General features: G+C 55.5%; 1 protein-coding gene across 1 annotated transcript in view; it reads left to right on the top strand.

Annotated features, from left to right (window-relative positions):
- Positions 1–389: 389 nt before the first annotated feature.
- LOC147086423 (uncharacterized) overlaps positions 390–16,260 on the top strand; it is an 83,221-nt gene continuing 67,350 nt past the window's right edge. The window contains exons 1-2 of the mRNA XM_085978246.1: positions 390–537; positions 10,548–10,716. Of these exons, the coding sequence (XP_085834372.1) occupies positions 10,688–10,716 (29 nt within the window). The 5' untranslated portion in view covers positions 390–537; positions 10,548–10,687. The remainder of the gene's footprint in view (positions 538–10,547; positions 10,717–16,260) is intronic.

The following is a 16,260-nucleotide window of genomic DNA, read 5'->3' on the forward strand; positions in this document are numbered from 1 at the left end:
CGGGTCAGACTGAGCCAGGACAAGACGGGGCTAAACCCGGGCCAGGCTGAGCCAGGACAAGACGGGGCTAAACCCGGGTCAGGCTGAGCCAGGACAAGACGGGGCTAAACCCGGGTCACACTGAGCCAGGACAAGACGGGGCTAAACCCGGGTCAGGCTGAGCCAGGACAAGACGGGGCTAAACCCGGGTCACACTGAGCCAGGACAAGACGGGGCTAAACCCGGGTCAGGCTGAGCCAGGACAAGACGGGGCTAAACCCGGGTCAGACTGAGCCAGGACAAGACGGGGCTAAACCCGGGTCAGGCTGAGCCAGGACAAGACGGGGCTAAACCCGGGTCAGGCTGAGAGGGCTAAACCCTGAAGCCAGACCCGAGCAGAGTGAAGTCGGGATTGGGGAGGTCGGCGGTCTCGGGACACACACAGTTAAACCCGGACCAGGCTGTGCCGGGACACACGGGGTTAAAGCGGGCTCATTCTGATACAGAAAGTCGGGAGGTTGCGAGGCTGAGAGTGAGAGAGCGACTTTGGGCAAAGCGGTAAGAGAATTCAATGCAAGATTTTATTTTAAAGAAACGAGGAGTCTCTGTGTATATGTGAGAGAGGGGGGTGAGGGGGTTGACGTGGGACGGAGATTTCAGACCAGACTTCTGAAGGGAAACATGCTGAGAGCTTTACTCGCCTGCTGGAATACTGAAATAAGTTAGAAGCTGTGTAAAATCTCATCTCCGATGTGTTTAGATCGCTCAAGTTTCAGTACTGGGCGGGAGAAAACTGAGCTAAGTTTGTTAACTTGCCCCAAAGTTTTGGCTAACTTGCCCCAAAGTTTTGCTAACTTGTTCCAAAGTTTTGCTAACTTGCCCCAAAGTTTTGCTAACTTGTTCCAAAGTTTTGCTAACTTGCCCCAAAGTTTTGCTAACTTATCCCAAAGTTTTGCTAACTTCTCCAGATTTTAATCGGTCTCTTTGACTATCTGAGTGAGTGTGTGTGATGTGTTTTTGAGAACTCTCTTGACGAGGGGGGGGGGGCAGGAGTGAGGGGCTCAGGGATTTTAAACAATATTTTAAAAAGTTCAAATTCAAAGGGGTGAGGAATCAGAAATGGGTAAAAAAAACAACTGTGTGTGTGTGTGTTGTGTGCACTTGGAACAGAGTCGGGACCGCGGGTTGGAGTGGGCTTAGAGAGGAGCAACAATGTGAAAGGGATGAACTGTGAGAGAAGATTAGAGAGTTTCCAGAGAGGGGGTGGGTGAGGGGGAAACATAGAGACATAGTAGCAGGAGTCGGCCATTCGGCCCTTCGAGCCTGCTCCACCATTCAATATGATCATGGCTGATCCTCTATCTCAATACCATATTCCCGCTCTCTCCCCATACCCCTTGATGCCTTTTGTGTCTAGAAATCTATCGAGCTCCTTCTTCAATATATTCAGTGACTTGGCCTCCACAGCCTTCTGTGGTAGAGAATTCCAAAGATTCACCACCCTCTGAGTGAAGACATTTCTCCTCGTCTCAGTCCTAAATGTCCTACCCCGTACCCTGAGACTGTGACCCCTCGTTCTAGACCACCCCCCAGCCAGGGGAAACATCCTCCCTGCATCCAGTCTGTCTAGCCCTGTCAGAATTTTATACCTTTCAATGAGATCCTCTCATTCTTCTAAACTCTAGTGAATACAGGCCTAGTCGACCCAATCTCTCCTCATACGACAGCCCTGCCGTCCCAGGGATCAGTCTGGCGAACCTTCCCTCCCAAACATTGAGGTGTTTGCGCTGGGAATTTCCTGGGAATGGGGGTTTTCTCCCGATGGGCGGGTGTAACATCGACGGGAGAGGGGCAGAAAGTCCAGATAAGAGGCGTAAAGGGGGGGTTTGCGCCGGAGTTACGGCGGACTTTTCGGAGAACCTCCAGTTCCCTCAAAGAAATTCTCAGCGATGAGACAGTGATTGGTGTTGTTGGACCCGAGATATCATGGCCCGGTGAATGAGGAAGGGAGCAGAGGACCAGAATGGGAAGTGGTGTATCAAGAGGGGTGGGAGAGGGACAAACATTACTCTGAGTGAAATGTTGGGAGTGTGAGGGTGGGTGGGGGGGGGGGTGGATTTGCAACCTAGTCCAACTGGGTGGGTTCGATTCTGACGCCCGGTACACACCCTGCCTGAGTGATGCACTTTGAGACCCCCATTCTAACTTCCCATTGTGCCAGTTACCCTAAGAAGGTGGTCTCTTCTTGGGCAGTCCCTCGGAACTGAGGATGACTTGCCTCCACACTAAAAATGAGTTCTCAGCTGAACTGATGAGTCTAACGCGGGACCTGCAGTCTCTGTCACAGGTGGGGCAGACGGCGGTTGAACGGGTGGGTGGGTGGGGTGCTTGGGTTGACGTGCGCTCCTTCCGCTGTTTGCGCTTGGCTTCCCGCTTGCTCCCGGCGAAGAGACTCGAGGCATTCGGCGCCTATCCCGGATGCTTCTCCTCCACTTTGTGCGGTCTTGGGCCAGGGATTCCCAGGTGTCGGTGGTGGGGATGTTGCACTTTTTTCAAGGAGGCTTTGAGGGTGTCCTTGAAGCGTTTCCTCTGCCCACCTGGGGCTCTCTTGCCGTGTCGGAGATCCGAGTAGAGCGCTTGTTTTGGGAGTCTCGTATCGGGCATGCGGACGATGTGGCCCGTCCGTCGGAGCTGATCGAGCGCGGTCAAAGCTTCGATGCTGGGGATGTTGGCCTGAGCGAGAACACTGACTGCCATTGTAGATGGGGTAGACGTGGAGAAGATGATTCCACTTGTGGGGGAGACCAGAACTAGGGGCCGTCAATAGAAGATCGTCACTAATAAATCCAACAACTTGCATCTACATAGCGCCTTTAACGTAGTAAAACGTCCCAGGGTGCTTCACAGGAGCGTAAATCAGACAAAATTTACACCGAGCCACATAAGGAGATATTAGGACAGGTGACCAAAAGCTTGGTCAAAGAGGTCGGTTTTAAGGAGCGTCTTAAAGGAGGAGAGAGCGAGGCGGAGAGGTTTAGGGAGGGAATTCCAGAGCTCGGGGCCCAGGCGGCTGAAGGCACGGCCGCCAATGGTGGAGCGATGGAAATCAGGGAGGCTCAAGAGGCCAGAACTGGAGGAGCGCCGAGATCTCGGAGGGTTGTGGGGTTGGAGGAGGTTACAGAGATCGGGAGGGGAGCGAGGAGGTCATGGAGGGATTTGAAAACAAGGATGAGAATTTTGAAATCGAGGCGCTGCTTAGCCGGGAGCCAATGTAGGTCAGTGAGCACAGGGGAGATGGGTGAATGGGACTTAGTCATTGGGGGAGAAATTGAGTATAGCCCCATTTGGGGCGCCAGCCTCGCCAGGGCGCTAAAGGTAGTGCCCCGGAAACATTCGCGCCCCCGCACCGGAAATTGGTCATTTGTGCCCCAAAGGGAAGCGCGGCGCTACTGGAGGCGCCCCGCATCCCTCTTGGGGCGCTGCGAGTGAATATCGTGGCGCAACGTGCTGCGGTGCCACACGCTGCGGCACGTCGCGCTGCGGTATTGCAGGCCTTCCGCCCCTTCTTAAAGGGGAGGGGCCTTGTGCAGCGCGATCTGGGGCCCAGCTGGGCCCCCGAGGATCGGGAGTGCAGGCAAAAGAGCCCGGCACTGAGGAGAAGTGCCGGACTCTTGGAGCGCAGCCGGCACTCCGCTGGGTGGGGGGGGGGGGTTCAGGAGGCCGGGGATGGGAGCGCAGGCAGGTGCTGGCAGGCGGCCAACAACAGAAATGGCCGCCCCGCACCTCGCTTTTAATTTGCGCCTCCCCGGCCGCAGGTAGGCCCCCCTGAACCGGTCGGGCATAGCGTCCGGCGGTAAATCGGGGTGCTGCCGAATATCGCAGCCGGGGCGTCAGCGGGGCGCTGCGCACACCGATGACGTCATCGGCAGTGGCGCAGCGCTAACGATTAGCGCCACCACTAGCGTCCTGCGGAATTTAGCGGGAGGCGTGGCCAGTGGCTTGCGACCCACTTAGCGCCCTCTTAAGGCGCTAACGGGTGGCGCAGCCCACTGAATTTCTAGGCCACAGAGTTATACAGCACGGATAGAGGCCCTTCGGCCCGTCGTGTCCGCGCCGGCCATCAAGCCCCGTCTATTCTAATCCCATTTTCCAGCACTTGGTCCGTAGCCTTGTATGCTATGGCGTTTCAAGTGCTCATCTAAATGCTTCTTGAATGTTGTGAGGGTTCCTGCCTCTACCACCCTTTCAGGCAGTGAGTTCCAGACTCCAACCACCCTCTGGGTGAAAAAGCTTTTCCTCAAATCTGCTCTAAACCTCCTGTCCCTTACCTTGAAGCTGTGCCCCCTGGTTATTGCCCCCTCTACTAGGGGGAAAAGTTCCTTTCTATCTACCCTATCTATGACCCTCATAATTTTGTACACCTCAATCAGGCCCCCCCCCTCGACTTGGTGCGAGTTAGGACACGGGCGGGGGCGGGGCAGCAAGAGTTTTGGATGAGTTGAGGTTTACGCCGGGTAGAACGTGGGACGTTGGCCCAGGAGTGTGTTGGAATAGTCAGGTCTAGGGGTAACAAAGGGTTGAGGGTTTCGGCAGCGGATGAGCCAGGTAAACACATGAGGGGAGAAAGGAATAGCGGGATGGGGTGAGATGAAGAGGGGACGGCAGGCGGAGGAGGCTGGTGAGGAACATAAACACCGGGCATGGATGAGTTGCCTGTGTGTGAGCGGGGTGAGCATCCCTGCGTCTCACTGCCGTTCCACGTGCCTGACCGACCCGATCAAGTTTGTTGCAGTCAAAAACGTCGGAAATCTGAAGTTTAACAAAAAAAGGCACAGCGGGGGTGGGATCGCTGGCCAGTCAATATCTGAAATTAAAGGGATTCATCTAAGGACCCAACTTAAGAGGAGGAGGCAAAATGAAAACCTCATCCCATAATTACAGACAGATTGGAATGAGATGAAAAAAAAATCTCGGGAGAGAGGGAGGGGGCAAATTATTTTTTAAAAAACAGCATATGGGGAGAATTCCACCCCCCCCCCCCTCCCACTGAAAAAATATGAAAGAGGGAAGAAACGGGGTGGGAAATCTGGAGGTTGTCAACTTTTCTGGCAATCGGGCTCGTAGAAATAACTCTACAAGGGATGGGTCACGGAAGTTGGGAGTGGGCTTTGGTTAGGCTGGCAAGCGGGAGGTACTTATTCCAGCGATGGCACTGCCACAAGGGACATCTATTTGTGTAGTTCATGCTCGTTTGTTGTAGAAACTGTGCGGTTTTACTTTGATAAGCGAACCATAATATTGCCTCCCTCTCCGGGCCATTTCTTTTGCTTGTTTTCTTCTAAGGATTGCGATCTCAAAATTTGGGAATGTCCGCTTTCCTCTGCTGGCCAGTTTGCTCCCAACTTTCTGAGGTCCTCTCCTGAAGGCCCTCGGCAGTTTCTGTGCTGACGGAGGGGTTACAGACCCCGAGACTCTTGGTTCAGGCACCGCAGACACTGCCTGAACCTGCTGAGCCCTCCCAGCGCTTTCCTGTTCCCGATTACCAGCATTGAGGGGCGGTACTGAGGGAGCGCCGCACTGTCGGAGGGGCAGTACTGAGGGAGCGCCGCACTGTCGGAGGGACAGTACTGAGGGAGCGCCGCACTGTCGGAGGGGCAGTACTGAGGGAGCGCCGCACTGTCGGAGGGGTGGTACTGAGGGAGCGCCGCACTGTCGGAGGGGCAGTACTGAGGGAGCGCCGCACTGTCGGAGGGGCAGTACTAAGGGAGCGCCGCACTGTCGGAGGGACAGTACTGAGGGACTGTCGGAGTGGCAGTACTGAGGGAGCGCCGCACTGTCGGAGGGGCAGTACTGAGGGAGCGCCGCACTGTTGGAGGGGCAGTACTGAGGGAGCGCCGCACTGTCGGAGGGACAGTACTGAGGGACTGCCGGAGTGGCAGTACTGAGGGAGCGGCGCACTGTCGGAGGGGCAGTACTGAGGGAGCGCCGCACTGTCGGAGGGGCAGTACTAAGGGAGCGCCGCACTGTCGGAGGGACAGTACTGAGGGAGCGCCGCACTGTCGGAGGGACAGTACTGAGGGAGCGCCGCACTGTCGGAGGGGCAGTACTGAGGGAGCGCCGCACTGTTGGAGGTGCTGTCTTTCAGATGTGACGTTAAACCGAGGCCCCGTCTGCCCCCTCAGGTGGATGTAAAAGATCCCACGGCCACTATTTCGAAGAAGAGCAGGGGGGAGTTCTCCCCGGTGTCCTGGGGGCCAATATTTATCCCCCATCCAACATCACTAAAAACAGATGATCTGGGTCATTATCCCATTGCTGTTTGTGGGAGCTTGCTGTGCGCAAATTGGCGTTTCCTACATTACAACAGTGACCACACTTCAAAAAGTACATCATTGGCTGTAAAGCGCTTTGGGACGTCCTGAGGGGTGAAAGGCGCTGGAGAAACGCGAGCCTTTCCTTTTAAGGGCTGGTTGGGCCGAATGGCCTCATTCTGTGCTGTAAATTCTATGTCATTCTGTGCGGTAATTTGCCTTTTTCACAGACACTCTCACTGGGATACAAGCGAGAGCTCTCCCGCCCCACCCAATGGCAGGCATCTACTTGCCAGCGGCCATCTTAGGCCGGTTGCTAGGTTGGTTGCCATGGGGTGACTGAGTGCCAGTGTCCATCTCTGTGTCTGTGGATGCTGAGGGTCATTTGGAGCTTTCAGGATTGAGCTCGATTTTTTTTGTTCGGTGAGGGGGGGTGTCGAGACCTGGAGCCAAGGTGGGTAAGATAAAGCTGAGGCACAGAATCAGCCCTGATCTGACCGACTGGCGGAACAGGCGCGCGGGGGTGGTGGGGGGCTGAATGGCCTCCTCCTGTTCCCCAGGTCCCTCGGCTGACTGTGGCCGTTCTTAGATAATGAGTGTTGGGGGCTGGGGTGGATGGCTATTCGACTGCAGGAAGCGTCACCGTCGAGCCAGATCTTGCCCTCAGCTGGTCCAGGCACAGCCACTTTGCAGCGGGGCAGGGTGGGGTGGGGGGTCACTGGACAGTGATCCGGAGCAGGAAACCTGGCTGATTTTTGCCCCCGCACCTCCCCAAGGGCACTGAGGATAATAGTAGCAACACAACCACCGCCCCGGTTCAGATCAGCAGAATTACATCGAATGTAAGGCACAGAAACAGGCCATTCGGCCCACCTGCTCCGTGCCGGTGTTTCTGCTCCACACCAGCCTCCTCCCACCCCTCTTCATCTCACCCCATCAACACCAGCCTCCTCCCACCCCTCTTCATCTCACCCCATCAACACCAGCCTCCTCCCACCCCTCTTCATCTCACCCCATCAACACCAGCCCCCTCCCACCCCTCTTCATCTCACCCCATCAACACCAGCCTCCTCCCACCCCTCTTCATCTCACCCCATCAACACCAGCCCCCTCCCACCCCTCTTCATCTCACCCCATCCACACCAGCCCCCTCCCACCCCTCTTCATCTCACCCCATCAACACCAGCCTCCTCCCACCCCTCTTCATCTCACCCCATCAACACCAGCCTCCTCCCACCCCTCTTCATCTCACCCCATCAACACCAGCCTCCTCCCACCCCTCTTCATCTCACCCCATCAACACCAGCCTCCTCCCACCCCTCTTCATCTCACCCCATCAACACCAGCCTCCTCCCACCCCTCTTCATCTCACCCCATCAACACCAGCCTCCTCCCACCCCTCTTCATCTCACCCCATCAACACCAGCCTCCTCCCACCCCTCTTCATCTCACCCCGTCAACACCAGCCTCCTCCCACCCCTCTTCATCTCACCCCATCAACACCAGCCTCCTCCCACCCCTCTTCATCTCACCCCATCAACACCAGCCTCCTCCCACCCCTCTTCATCTCACCCCGTCAACACCAGCCTCCTCCCACCCCTCTTCATCTCACCCCGTCAACACCAGCCTCCTCCCACCCCTCTTCATCTCACCCCATCAACACCAGCCTCCTCCCACCCCTCTTCATCTCACCCCATCACCATATCCTTCTATTCCTTTCTCCCTCATGTGTTTATCCAGCTTCCCCTTAAATGCATCGACACTATTCACCTCAACCACTCCCTGTGGTAGCGAGTTCCACATTCTCACCACTCTCTGGGTAAAGAAGTTTCTCCTGAATTCCCCATTGGATTTATTAGTGACTCTCTTCTATTGACGGCCCCTAGTCCTGGTCTCCCCCACAAGTGGAAACATCTTCTCTACGTCTACCCTATCGAACCCTTTCATAATCTTAAAGACCTCGATCAGGTCACCCCTCAGCCTTCTACAAGTACAGCAAGTAATTAGGAAGGCTAATGGAATGTTGGCCTTTATTGCAAAGGGAATAGAAGATAGGAGCAGGAGTCGGCCATTCGGCCCCTCGAGCCTGCTCCGCCATTCAATGAGATCATGGCTGATCATCCAAACTCAGTACCCTGTCCCTGCTTTCTCCCCATATCCCTTGATCCCTTTAGCCTTAAGAAATATATCCAACTCCTTCTTGAATATATTTAATGAATTGGCCTCCACTGCCTTCTGTGGTAGAGAATTCCACAGGTTCACCACTCTCTGGGTGAAGAAATTCCTCCTCATCTCTGTCCTAAATGGCTTACCCCTTATCCTTAGACTGTGACCCCTGGTTCTGGACTCCCCGGCCATCGGGAACATCCTTCCTGCACCTAGTCTGTCCAGGCGTGACAGAATTTTATAGGTTTCGATGAGATCCCCTCTCAATCTTCTAAACTCCAGCGAGTATAAGCCCAATCGACACAATCTCTCCTCATACTTCATTCCTGCCATCCCAGGTATTAGCCTGGTGATGGAGTATAAAAGCAGGGAAGTCCTGCTACAACTGTACAGGGCGTTGATGAGACCACACCTGGAGTACTGCGTACAGTTTTAGTCTCCTTATTTAAGGAAGGATATACTTGCATTGGAGGCAGTTCAGAGAAGGTTCACGGGGTTGATTCCGGAGATGAAGGGGTTGTCTTATGAGGAAAGGTTGAGCAGGTTGGGCCTATACTCATTGGAGTTTAGAAGAATGAGAGGGGATCTTATTGAAACATGGAAGACTCTGAAGGGGCTCGACAGGGTAGATGCAGAGAGGATGTTTCCCCTCGTGGGGGAATCTAGAACGAGGGGGCATAGTTTCAGGATAAGGGGGCACTCTTTTAAATCGGAAATGAGGAGGAATTTGAATATATTCAAGGTGGAGACAGACAGATTTTTGAATGATAAGGGAGTCGGGGGTTATGGGGAGCGGGCGGGAAAGTGGAGTTGAGGACAGGATTGGATCAGCCATGATCTCATTGAATGGTGGAGCAGGCTCGAGGGGCCGAATGGCCAATTCCTGCTCCGACTGTCTGATGTTCTTGTGTTATGTTCGAGAGATGGAGTGTGGGTGGCCCCCGGAGCTGGTAGTGATGCTGGGTGGAGGGGGGCAGAGGAGAACATTTCCCAAGAACAAACATTGATTCTCACTTTAAAGGTTATTTATCTAACCAGCTTTACACTGGCAGCACCGTGAGAGCCGGGAACAAACTCGAAACAAATTAAAAGGTCGCGCACACACTTTGCTTGCCAGATGTGTGGCGCTGGGCTAATTGAAAGGAATCCACTGTTTACGGACTCGTTTAAACAGGGCAACTCGGGGTCACGCAGCCTGGACTCCTCGCCAGCCCCGCCGCTCCCGACCAGAGGAGCTTCACCGCGAGGCAGCGTGCCCGTCCCGCGCGGGATTCCCGCCGCCGCCGCCGGGCTATCGGGAGCCAGTGATTTCCGCCGTGTGGTGGGGGTAGAGGATCAGTGTGACGGGGCCCACTTAGCCTCTCGCGCTCTGTCCCCCTCTACTTCCCCGTCCCATCTCCGCTCTCTCTCACCGCCGCGCCCTCCGTCTCGCTCCTCCATTTTTCGCTCTTTCCACCCTTATTTCCCCTTGTCTGTTTTGTGTTCTCTCTTTCTCTATCTCTCTCATTCCCCCATCTCCCCCTCTCTCTGTCTCTCCCCCTCTCTCTGTCTCTCCCCCTCTCTCTGTCTCTCCCCCTCTCTCTGTCTCTCCCCCTCTCTCTGTCTCTCTCTCGCTCCCTCTCTCTCCCTCCGCCGACTCCAATTCCGCCCCCACTCGATCTCCACACGAGCATTTGTGATCGGGTCTCGTCGGATTGTGATCAAGAGCAAGAACCCCGGCTCATTCTTCAACCCCCCCACCAGCCCGAGGGCACAGACAAAAACTGCAGCCTTCGACACCCCACCTCCCCCCAACACTGGGCCGAGATCAGCCAGCTCCCCACAGGCTGAGGCCTGGGGCGGGGCCGGAGCCTGGGTCTGTTGTGGTTTGCGCGGTTCAGCAACGGGTTAAATGGCGGCGGGGCGGGACGGGGCGACAGTGCTGATTTGCGACTGGAACAGGCCCGTGCCGCCACAGCTGAGGACTGGGGACTGTCTGGGACCTTTAGGCAGCGCAGGAGGGTAAACAATCGAAGTAAACAAACACGGCCAAAGACAGGCACTGCAGCTGATTCACCCAGGGCTCAAACCGCTCTCTGTCCATCTCTCCAGGGGGGGTGGAGCGATCCCAGGGCTCAAGGCTGTGCGAAGTTCACTCGAGCCAATCTACATGTAGACGGTCGGGAGCAGCGGGTGCCTTTTTAAACTGCCGGGACCCTAGCTGAGCCTGCGGGACTGACCGTCGCGGGAGTATGAGAGACAGACAGCGATGGATGTGTAGGTGAGCGGATTTTTCTGTTTGGTCCCCTGATGCAGCCGTCTTCTTCAAACTCCCAGAAAAGGGCTGACTCTCCCCTGCCTTTCCTCACCTCCAACTATTCCAACATTCCCCTGGCCGGCCGCCCATCGAATGCCCTCCGCCAACTTCAGCTCGTAGGAAACTCGTCTGCCCCCGTGTCCTAACTCTCGCCGAGTCCCGTTCACCCATCACCCCCTCCTGTTGCTCGCTGACCTACATTGGCACCAGGTCCGGCAATGCCTCGATTTTAAAATTCGCATCCTCATTTTCAAATCCCTCCGGGGCCACCTCGCCCCCCCTCCCTATCACTGGAACCTCCTCCAGCCCTACACCCCTCCCTATCTCTGTAACCCCCTCCAGCCCTACACCCCTCCCTATCTCTGTAACCCCCTCCAGCCCTACACCCCTCCCTATCTCTGTAACCCCCTCCAGCCCTACACCCCTCCCTATCTCTGTAACCTCCTCCAGCCCATACACCCCTCCCTATCTCTGTAACCCCCTCCAGCCCTACACCCCTCCCTATCTCTGTAACCCCCTCCAGCCCCTACACCCCTCCCTATCTCTGTAACCCCCTCCAGCCCCTACACCTCTCCCTATCTCTGTAACCCCCTCCAGCCCTACACCCCTCCCTATCTCTGTAACCCCCTCCAGCCCTACACCCCTCCCTATCTCTGTAACCCCCTCCAGCCCCTACACCTCTCCCTATCTCTGTAACCCCCTCCAGCCCTACACCCCTCCCTATCTCTGTAACCCCCTCCAGCCCCTACACCCCTCCCTATCTCTGTAACCTCCTCCAGCCCCTACACCCCTCCCTATCTCTGTAAACTCCTCCAGCCCGACACCCCTCCCCATCTCTGTAACCTCCTCCAGCCCCTACACCCCTCCCTTTCTCTGGAACCTCCTCCAGCCCCTACACCCCCTCCCCATCTCTGTAACCTCCTCCAGCCCCTACACCCCTCCCCATCTCTGTAACCCCCTCCAGCCCCTACACCCCTCCCCATCTCTGTAACCTCCTCCAGCCCTACACCCCTCCCCATCTCTGTAACCCCCTCCAGCCCTACACCCCTCCCTTTCTCTGTAACCCCCTCCAGCCCCTCCCCATCTCTGTGACCTCCTCCAGCCCCTACACCCCTCCCCATCTCTGTAACCTCCTCCAGCCCTACACCCCTCCCTATCTCTGTAACCTCCTCCAGCCCTACACCCCTCCCTATCTCTGTGACCTCCTCCAGCCACCACAACTCTCCGAGATCTCTGCGCTCCTCCAATTCTGGCATCTCGCGCATCCCCCGATTTCCATCGCTCCACCATTGGCGGCCGTGCCTTCAGCCGCCTGGGCCCTGAGCTCTGGAATTCCCTCCCTAAACCTCTCCGCCTCTCTCTACTCCTTTAAGACGCTCCTTAAAACCGACCTCTTTGACCCAGCTTTTGGTCACCTGTCCTAATATCTCCTGATGTGGCTCGGTGTCAAACTTGTTTGATTACGCAGAGGTGTATACCTGTCCTGGGAGCGTTTGATGGGGACAGTGTAGAGGGAGCTTTACTCTGTATCTAACCCGTGCTGCACCTGCCCTGGGAGTGTTTGATGGGACAGTGTAGAGGGAGCTTTACTCTGTATCTAACCCGTGCTGTACCTGTCCTGGGAGCGTTTGATGGGGACAGTGTAGAGGGAGCTTTACTCTGTATCTAACCCGTGCTGCACCTGCCCTGGGAGTGTTTGATGGGACAGTGTAGAGGGAGCTTTACTCTGTATCTAACCCGTGCTGTACCTGTCCTGGGAGTGTTTGATGGGGACAGTGTAGAGGGAGCTTTACTCTGTATCTAACCCGTGCTGTACCTGCCCTGGGAGTGTTTGATGGGGACAGTGTAGAGGGAGCTTTACTCTGTATCTAACCCGTGCTGCACCTGCCCTGGGAGTTTGATGGGACAGTGCAGAGGGAGCTTTACTCTGTATCTAACCCGTGCTGTACCTGCCCTGGGAGTGTTTGATGGGGACAGTGTCGAGGGAACTTTACTCTCTATCTAACCCGTGCTGTACCTGCCCTGGGAGTGTTTGATGGGACGGTGTAGAGGGAGCTTTACTCTGTATCTAACCCCGTGCTGTACCTGCCCTGGGAGTGTTTGATGGGACAGTGTAGAGGGAGCTTTACTCTGTATCTAACCCCGTGCTGTACCTGCCCTGGGAGTATTTGATGGGGACAGTGTAGAGGGAGCTTTACTCTGTATCTAACCCGTGCTGTACCTGCCCTGGGAGTGTTTGATGGGACAGTGTAGAGGGAGCTTTACTCTGTATCTAACCCGTGCTGTACCTGCCCTGGGAGTGTTTGATGGGACAGTGTAGAGGGAGCTTTACTCTGTATCTAACCCGTGCTGTACCTGCCCTGGGAGTGTTTGATGGGACAGTGTAGAGGGAGCTTTACTCTGTATCTAACCCATGCTGTACCTGCCCTGGGAGTGTTTGATGGGACAGTGTAGAGGGAGCGTTCCTCTGTATCTAACCCATGCTGTACCTGCCCTGGGAGTGTTTGATGGGACAGTGTAGAGGGAGCTTTACTCTGTATCTAACCCGTGCTGTACCTGCCCTGGGAGTGTTTGATGGGACAGTGTAGAGGGAGCTTTACTCTGTATCTAACCCGTGCTGTACCTGCCTTGGGAGTGTTTAATGGGACAGTGCAGACGGCGCTTTACTCTGTATCTACACCTATAACCTGGATGTGTAAAACTAAAAGCCTAGAAATTTGGTGGCGCCCCAAACACCTGGGCGCCGGAATTTCCGCTCCGGACGGAGCCGCTTGCGCCAGCGCGATATTCAGTTTCAGCTCCCCAAACGGAAGTGGGGCGCTGCTCGAGGCGCCCCGCGTCCCTCTTGGGGCGCTGAAACTGAATATCACGGCGCAACGTGCCGCAGCGCCACACGTTGTGGCACGGCGCGCTGCGGTACTGCAGGCCTTCCTCCCCTTCTTAAAGGGGAGGGGCCTGCAGCAGCGCGATCTCCGTTCGCGAGTGCCGGCAGAAGAGCCTGGCACCGAGGAGAGGTGCTGGGCTCTTGGGACGCAGCCGGCAGTGCCCGGGGGGTGGGGGGATCAGGAGGCCAGGGAGGGCAGCGCGAGGAGGTGCTGGCAGGCGGCCAGTGAAAAAAATGGCCGCCCTGCAGCTCCCCTTTAATTGGCGCCACTACCGCCACAGGTAGGCCCCCCTGAACCGGTCACGAATTGCAATCGGCGCTATAGGGGTGGGCGCGACCCAATATCGCGTTCGGGGCGCTGCGCACACCGATGACGTCATCGGTGGCGGCGCAGCGCTACAGGCTAACGCCACCATTAGCGCCCCGCTAAATTTTGCGGGAGGCGTGGCCAGTGGCGCTAAAGCCACCGAGTGCCCTCTTTAGGCGCTAACTGGTGGTGCAGCCCACCGAATTTCTAGGCCAAAACCTCCTAAGTTGCCTCACTGAGTTCGAAGGTGGACCGTATCTTTGAACACCCTCACTGGAAGAAAGAAAGACTTGTGTTTCTCCAGCGCCTTCCACGACCTCAGGACGTCCCAAAGCGCTTTACAGCCAATGAAGTACTTTTTGAAGTGTCGTCGCTGTTGTAATGTTGGAAACGCGGCAGCCAATTTGCGCACAAGAAGCTCCCACACACAGCAATGTGATAATGACCGGATCATCTGTTTTAATGATGTTGGTTGAGGGATAAATATTGGCCCCAGGACACCGGGGAGAACTCCCCCCTGCTCTTCTTCCAATAGTGGCCGTGGGATCTTTTACATCCACCTGAGAGAGCTGACAGGGCCTCGGTTTAACGTCTCATCCGAAAGACAGAAAGAAAGACTCGCGGTTCAATAGCACCTTTCACACCCTCTGGACGTCCCAAAGCAGTGAAGTGCTCGCCACTCTGACAGTGCAGCGCTCTGGGAGTGTCGGCCTGGATTCTGTGCTCAAGTCTAAGGAGCGGGGCTGGAACCCACGACCGACTAACTCAAAAGAGAGAGAGAGAGCTCTACCCACAGATTTCCTCCTGGCATTTTCCTGTTCTGGTGAAGGGAGCCCATTTCTCTCCCTTGTTGGGAAAGTGACTGAAAGTCAGGCTCCCAGAACTGGGCACAAGGCAAAGAAAAACCTCTCCATTGTTCTCTTTGGCTGGACTTGGCTTTGGGAGGGGGCCGCCTGGAATTTAAATCTTGGAGGCTTGTTGCTTTTCACAGAGGGTGTAGGCCCACCCTTGCCCCAAGGCGTGGGCTCTGTGTCCGACTCCCCCCACCCCCCCGGCCTGGCCCCACTCTTCCCACCTCTGTTCCCCCCACCCTCACGAGACTTTACTTCAAGCTTGTTGGGAACGTTAATGGACCTTTTTTAATATTTGGGTTGCGTTCAGGAAGGATGTGTTTGTCGAGATCCATTTACATTTGGCACTCGCTCCTGAGACGGGGCACCAGAAGCCTCGGGTCACAGAGAGAGCAGAGAAACAAACAGGCAGCACAGGACTGCGCGCAAAACCGGAATCGAATTCTGAATCAATAAACAATGGAGCTGAATTATTTGCGAACACAGGGGGTGGGAAAAAAGGTTTATTATTCTCAAACGGAGGATGTAATTTATTTATAGATTGGAAATCACAATCGAAAATGCTACCGGGGTCAAAATATTGGCAACTTTCTCATCTCGGGAAAAGGTCAGGGGGTCCAAGGTTTGTTCATAGTTCAGTCAGTCAGTGAACGTGAGAAGATGAGAATTAGGAGCAGGAGTCGGCCACTCGGCCCCTCAAGCCTCAATAAGATCATGGCTGATCTTCGACCTCAACTCCACCTTTCCTGCCCGATCTCCATATCTCAGTCCTGTTATACACACACAGTCAGTGCTGGGACAGTCAGTCCTGTTACACACAGTCAGTGCTGGGACACTCAGTCCTGTTACACACACACAGTCAGTGCTGGGACACTCAGTCCTGTTACACACACACAGTCAGTGCTGGGACACTCAGTCCTGTTACACACACGGTCAGTGCTGGGACACTCAGTCCTGTTACACACAGTCAGTGCTGGGTCACTCGGTCCTGTTATACACAGTCACTGTTGGGACACTCAGTCCTGTTAGATATACACACACACAGTCAGTGCTGGGACACTCAGTCCTGTTACACACACACACAGTCAGTGCTGGGACACTCAGTCCTGTTACACACAGTCAGTGCTGGGACACTCGGTCCTGTTACACACACAGTTAGTGCTGGGACACTCAGTCCTGTTACACACACAGTCAGTGCTGGGACACTCAGTCCTGTTACACACACAGTCAGTGCTGGGACACTCAGTCCTGTTACACACACACAGTCAGTGCTGGGACACTCAGTCCTGTTATACACACACAGTCAGTGCTGGGACACTCAGTCCTGTTACACACACAGTCAGTGCTGGGACACTCAGTCCTGTTACACACACAGTCAGTGCTGGGACACTCAGTCCTGTTACACACACAGTCAGTGCTGGGACACTCAGTCCTGTTACACACACAGTCAGTGCTGGGACATTCAG

The sequence above is a fragment of the Somniosus microcephalus genome, unplaced genomic scaffold, assembly GCF_052327205.1.
Source record: "Somniosus microcephalus isolate GS21.2 unplaced genomic scaffold, FLI_Smic_1.0 unresolved_chr7, whole genome shotgun sequence".
NCBI classification, from domain to species: Eukaryota; Metazoa; Chordata; class Chondrichthyes; order Squaliformes; family Somniosidae; genus Somniosus; species Somniosus microcephalus.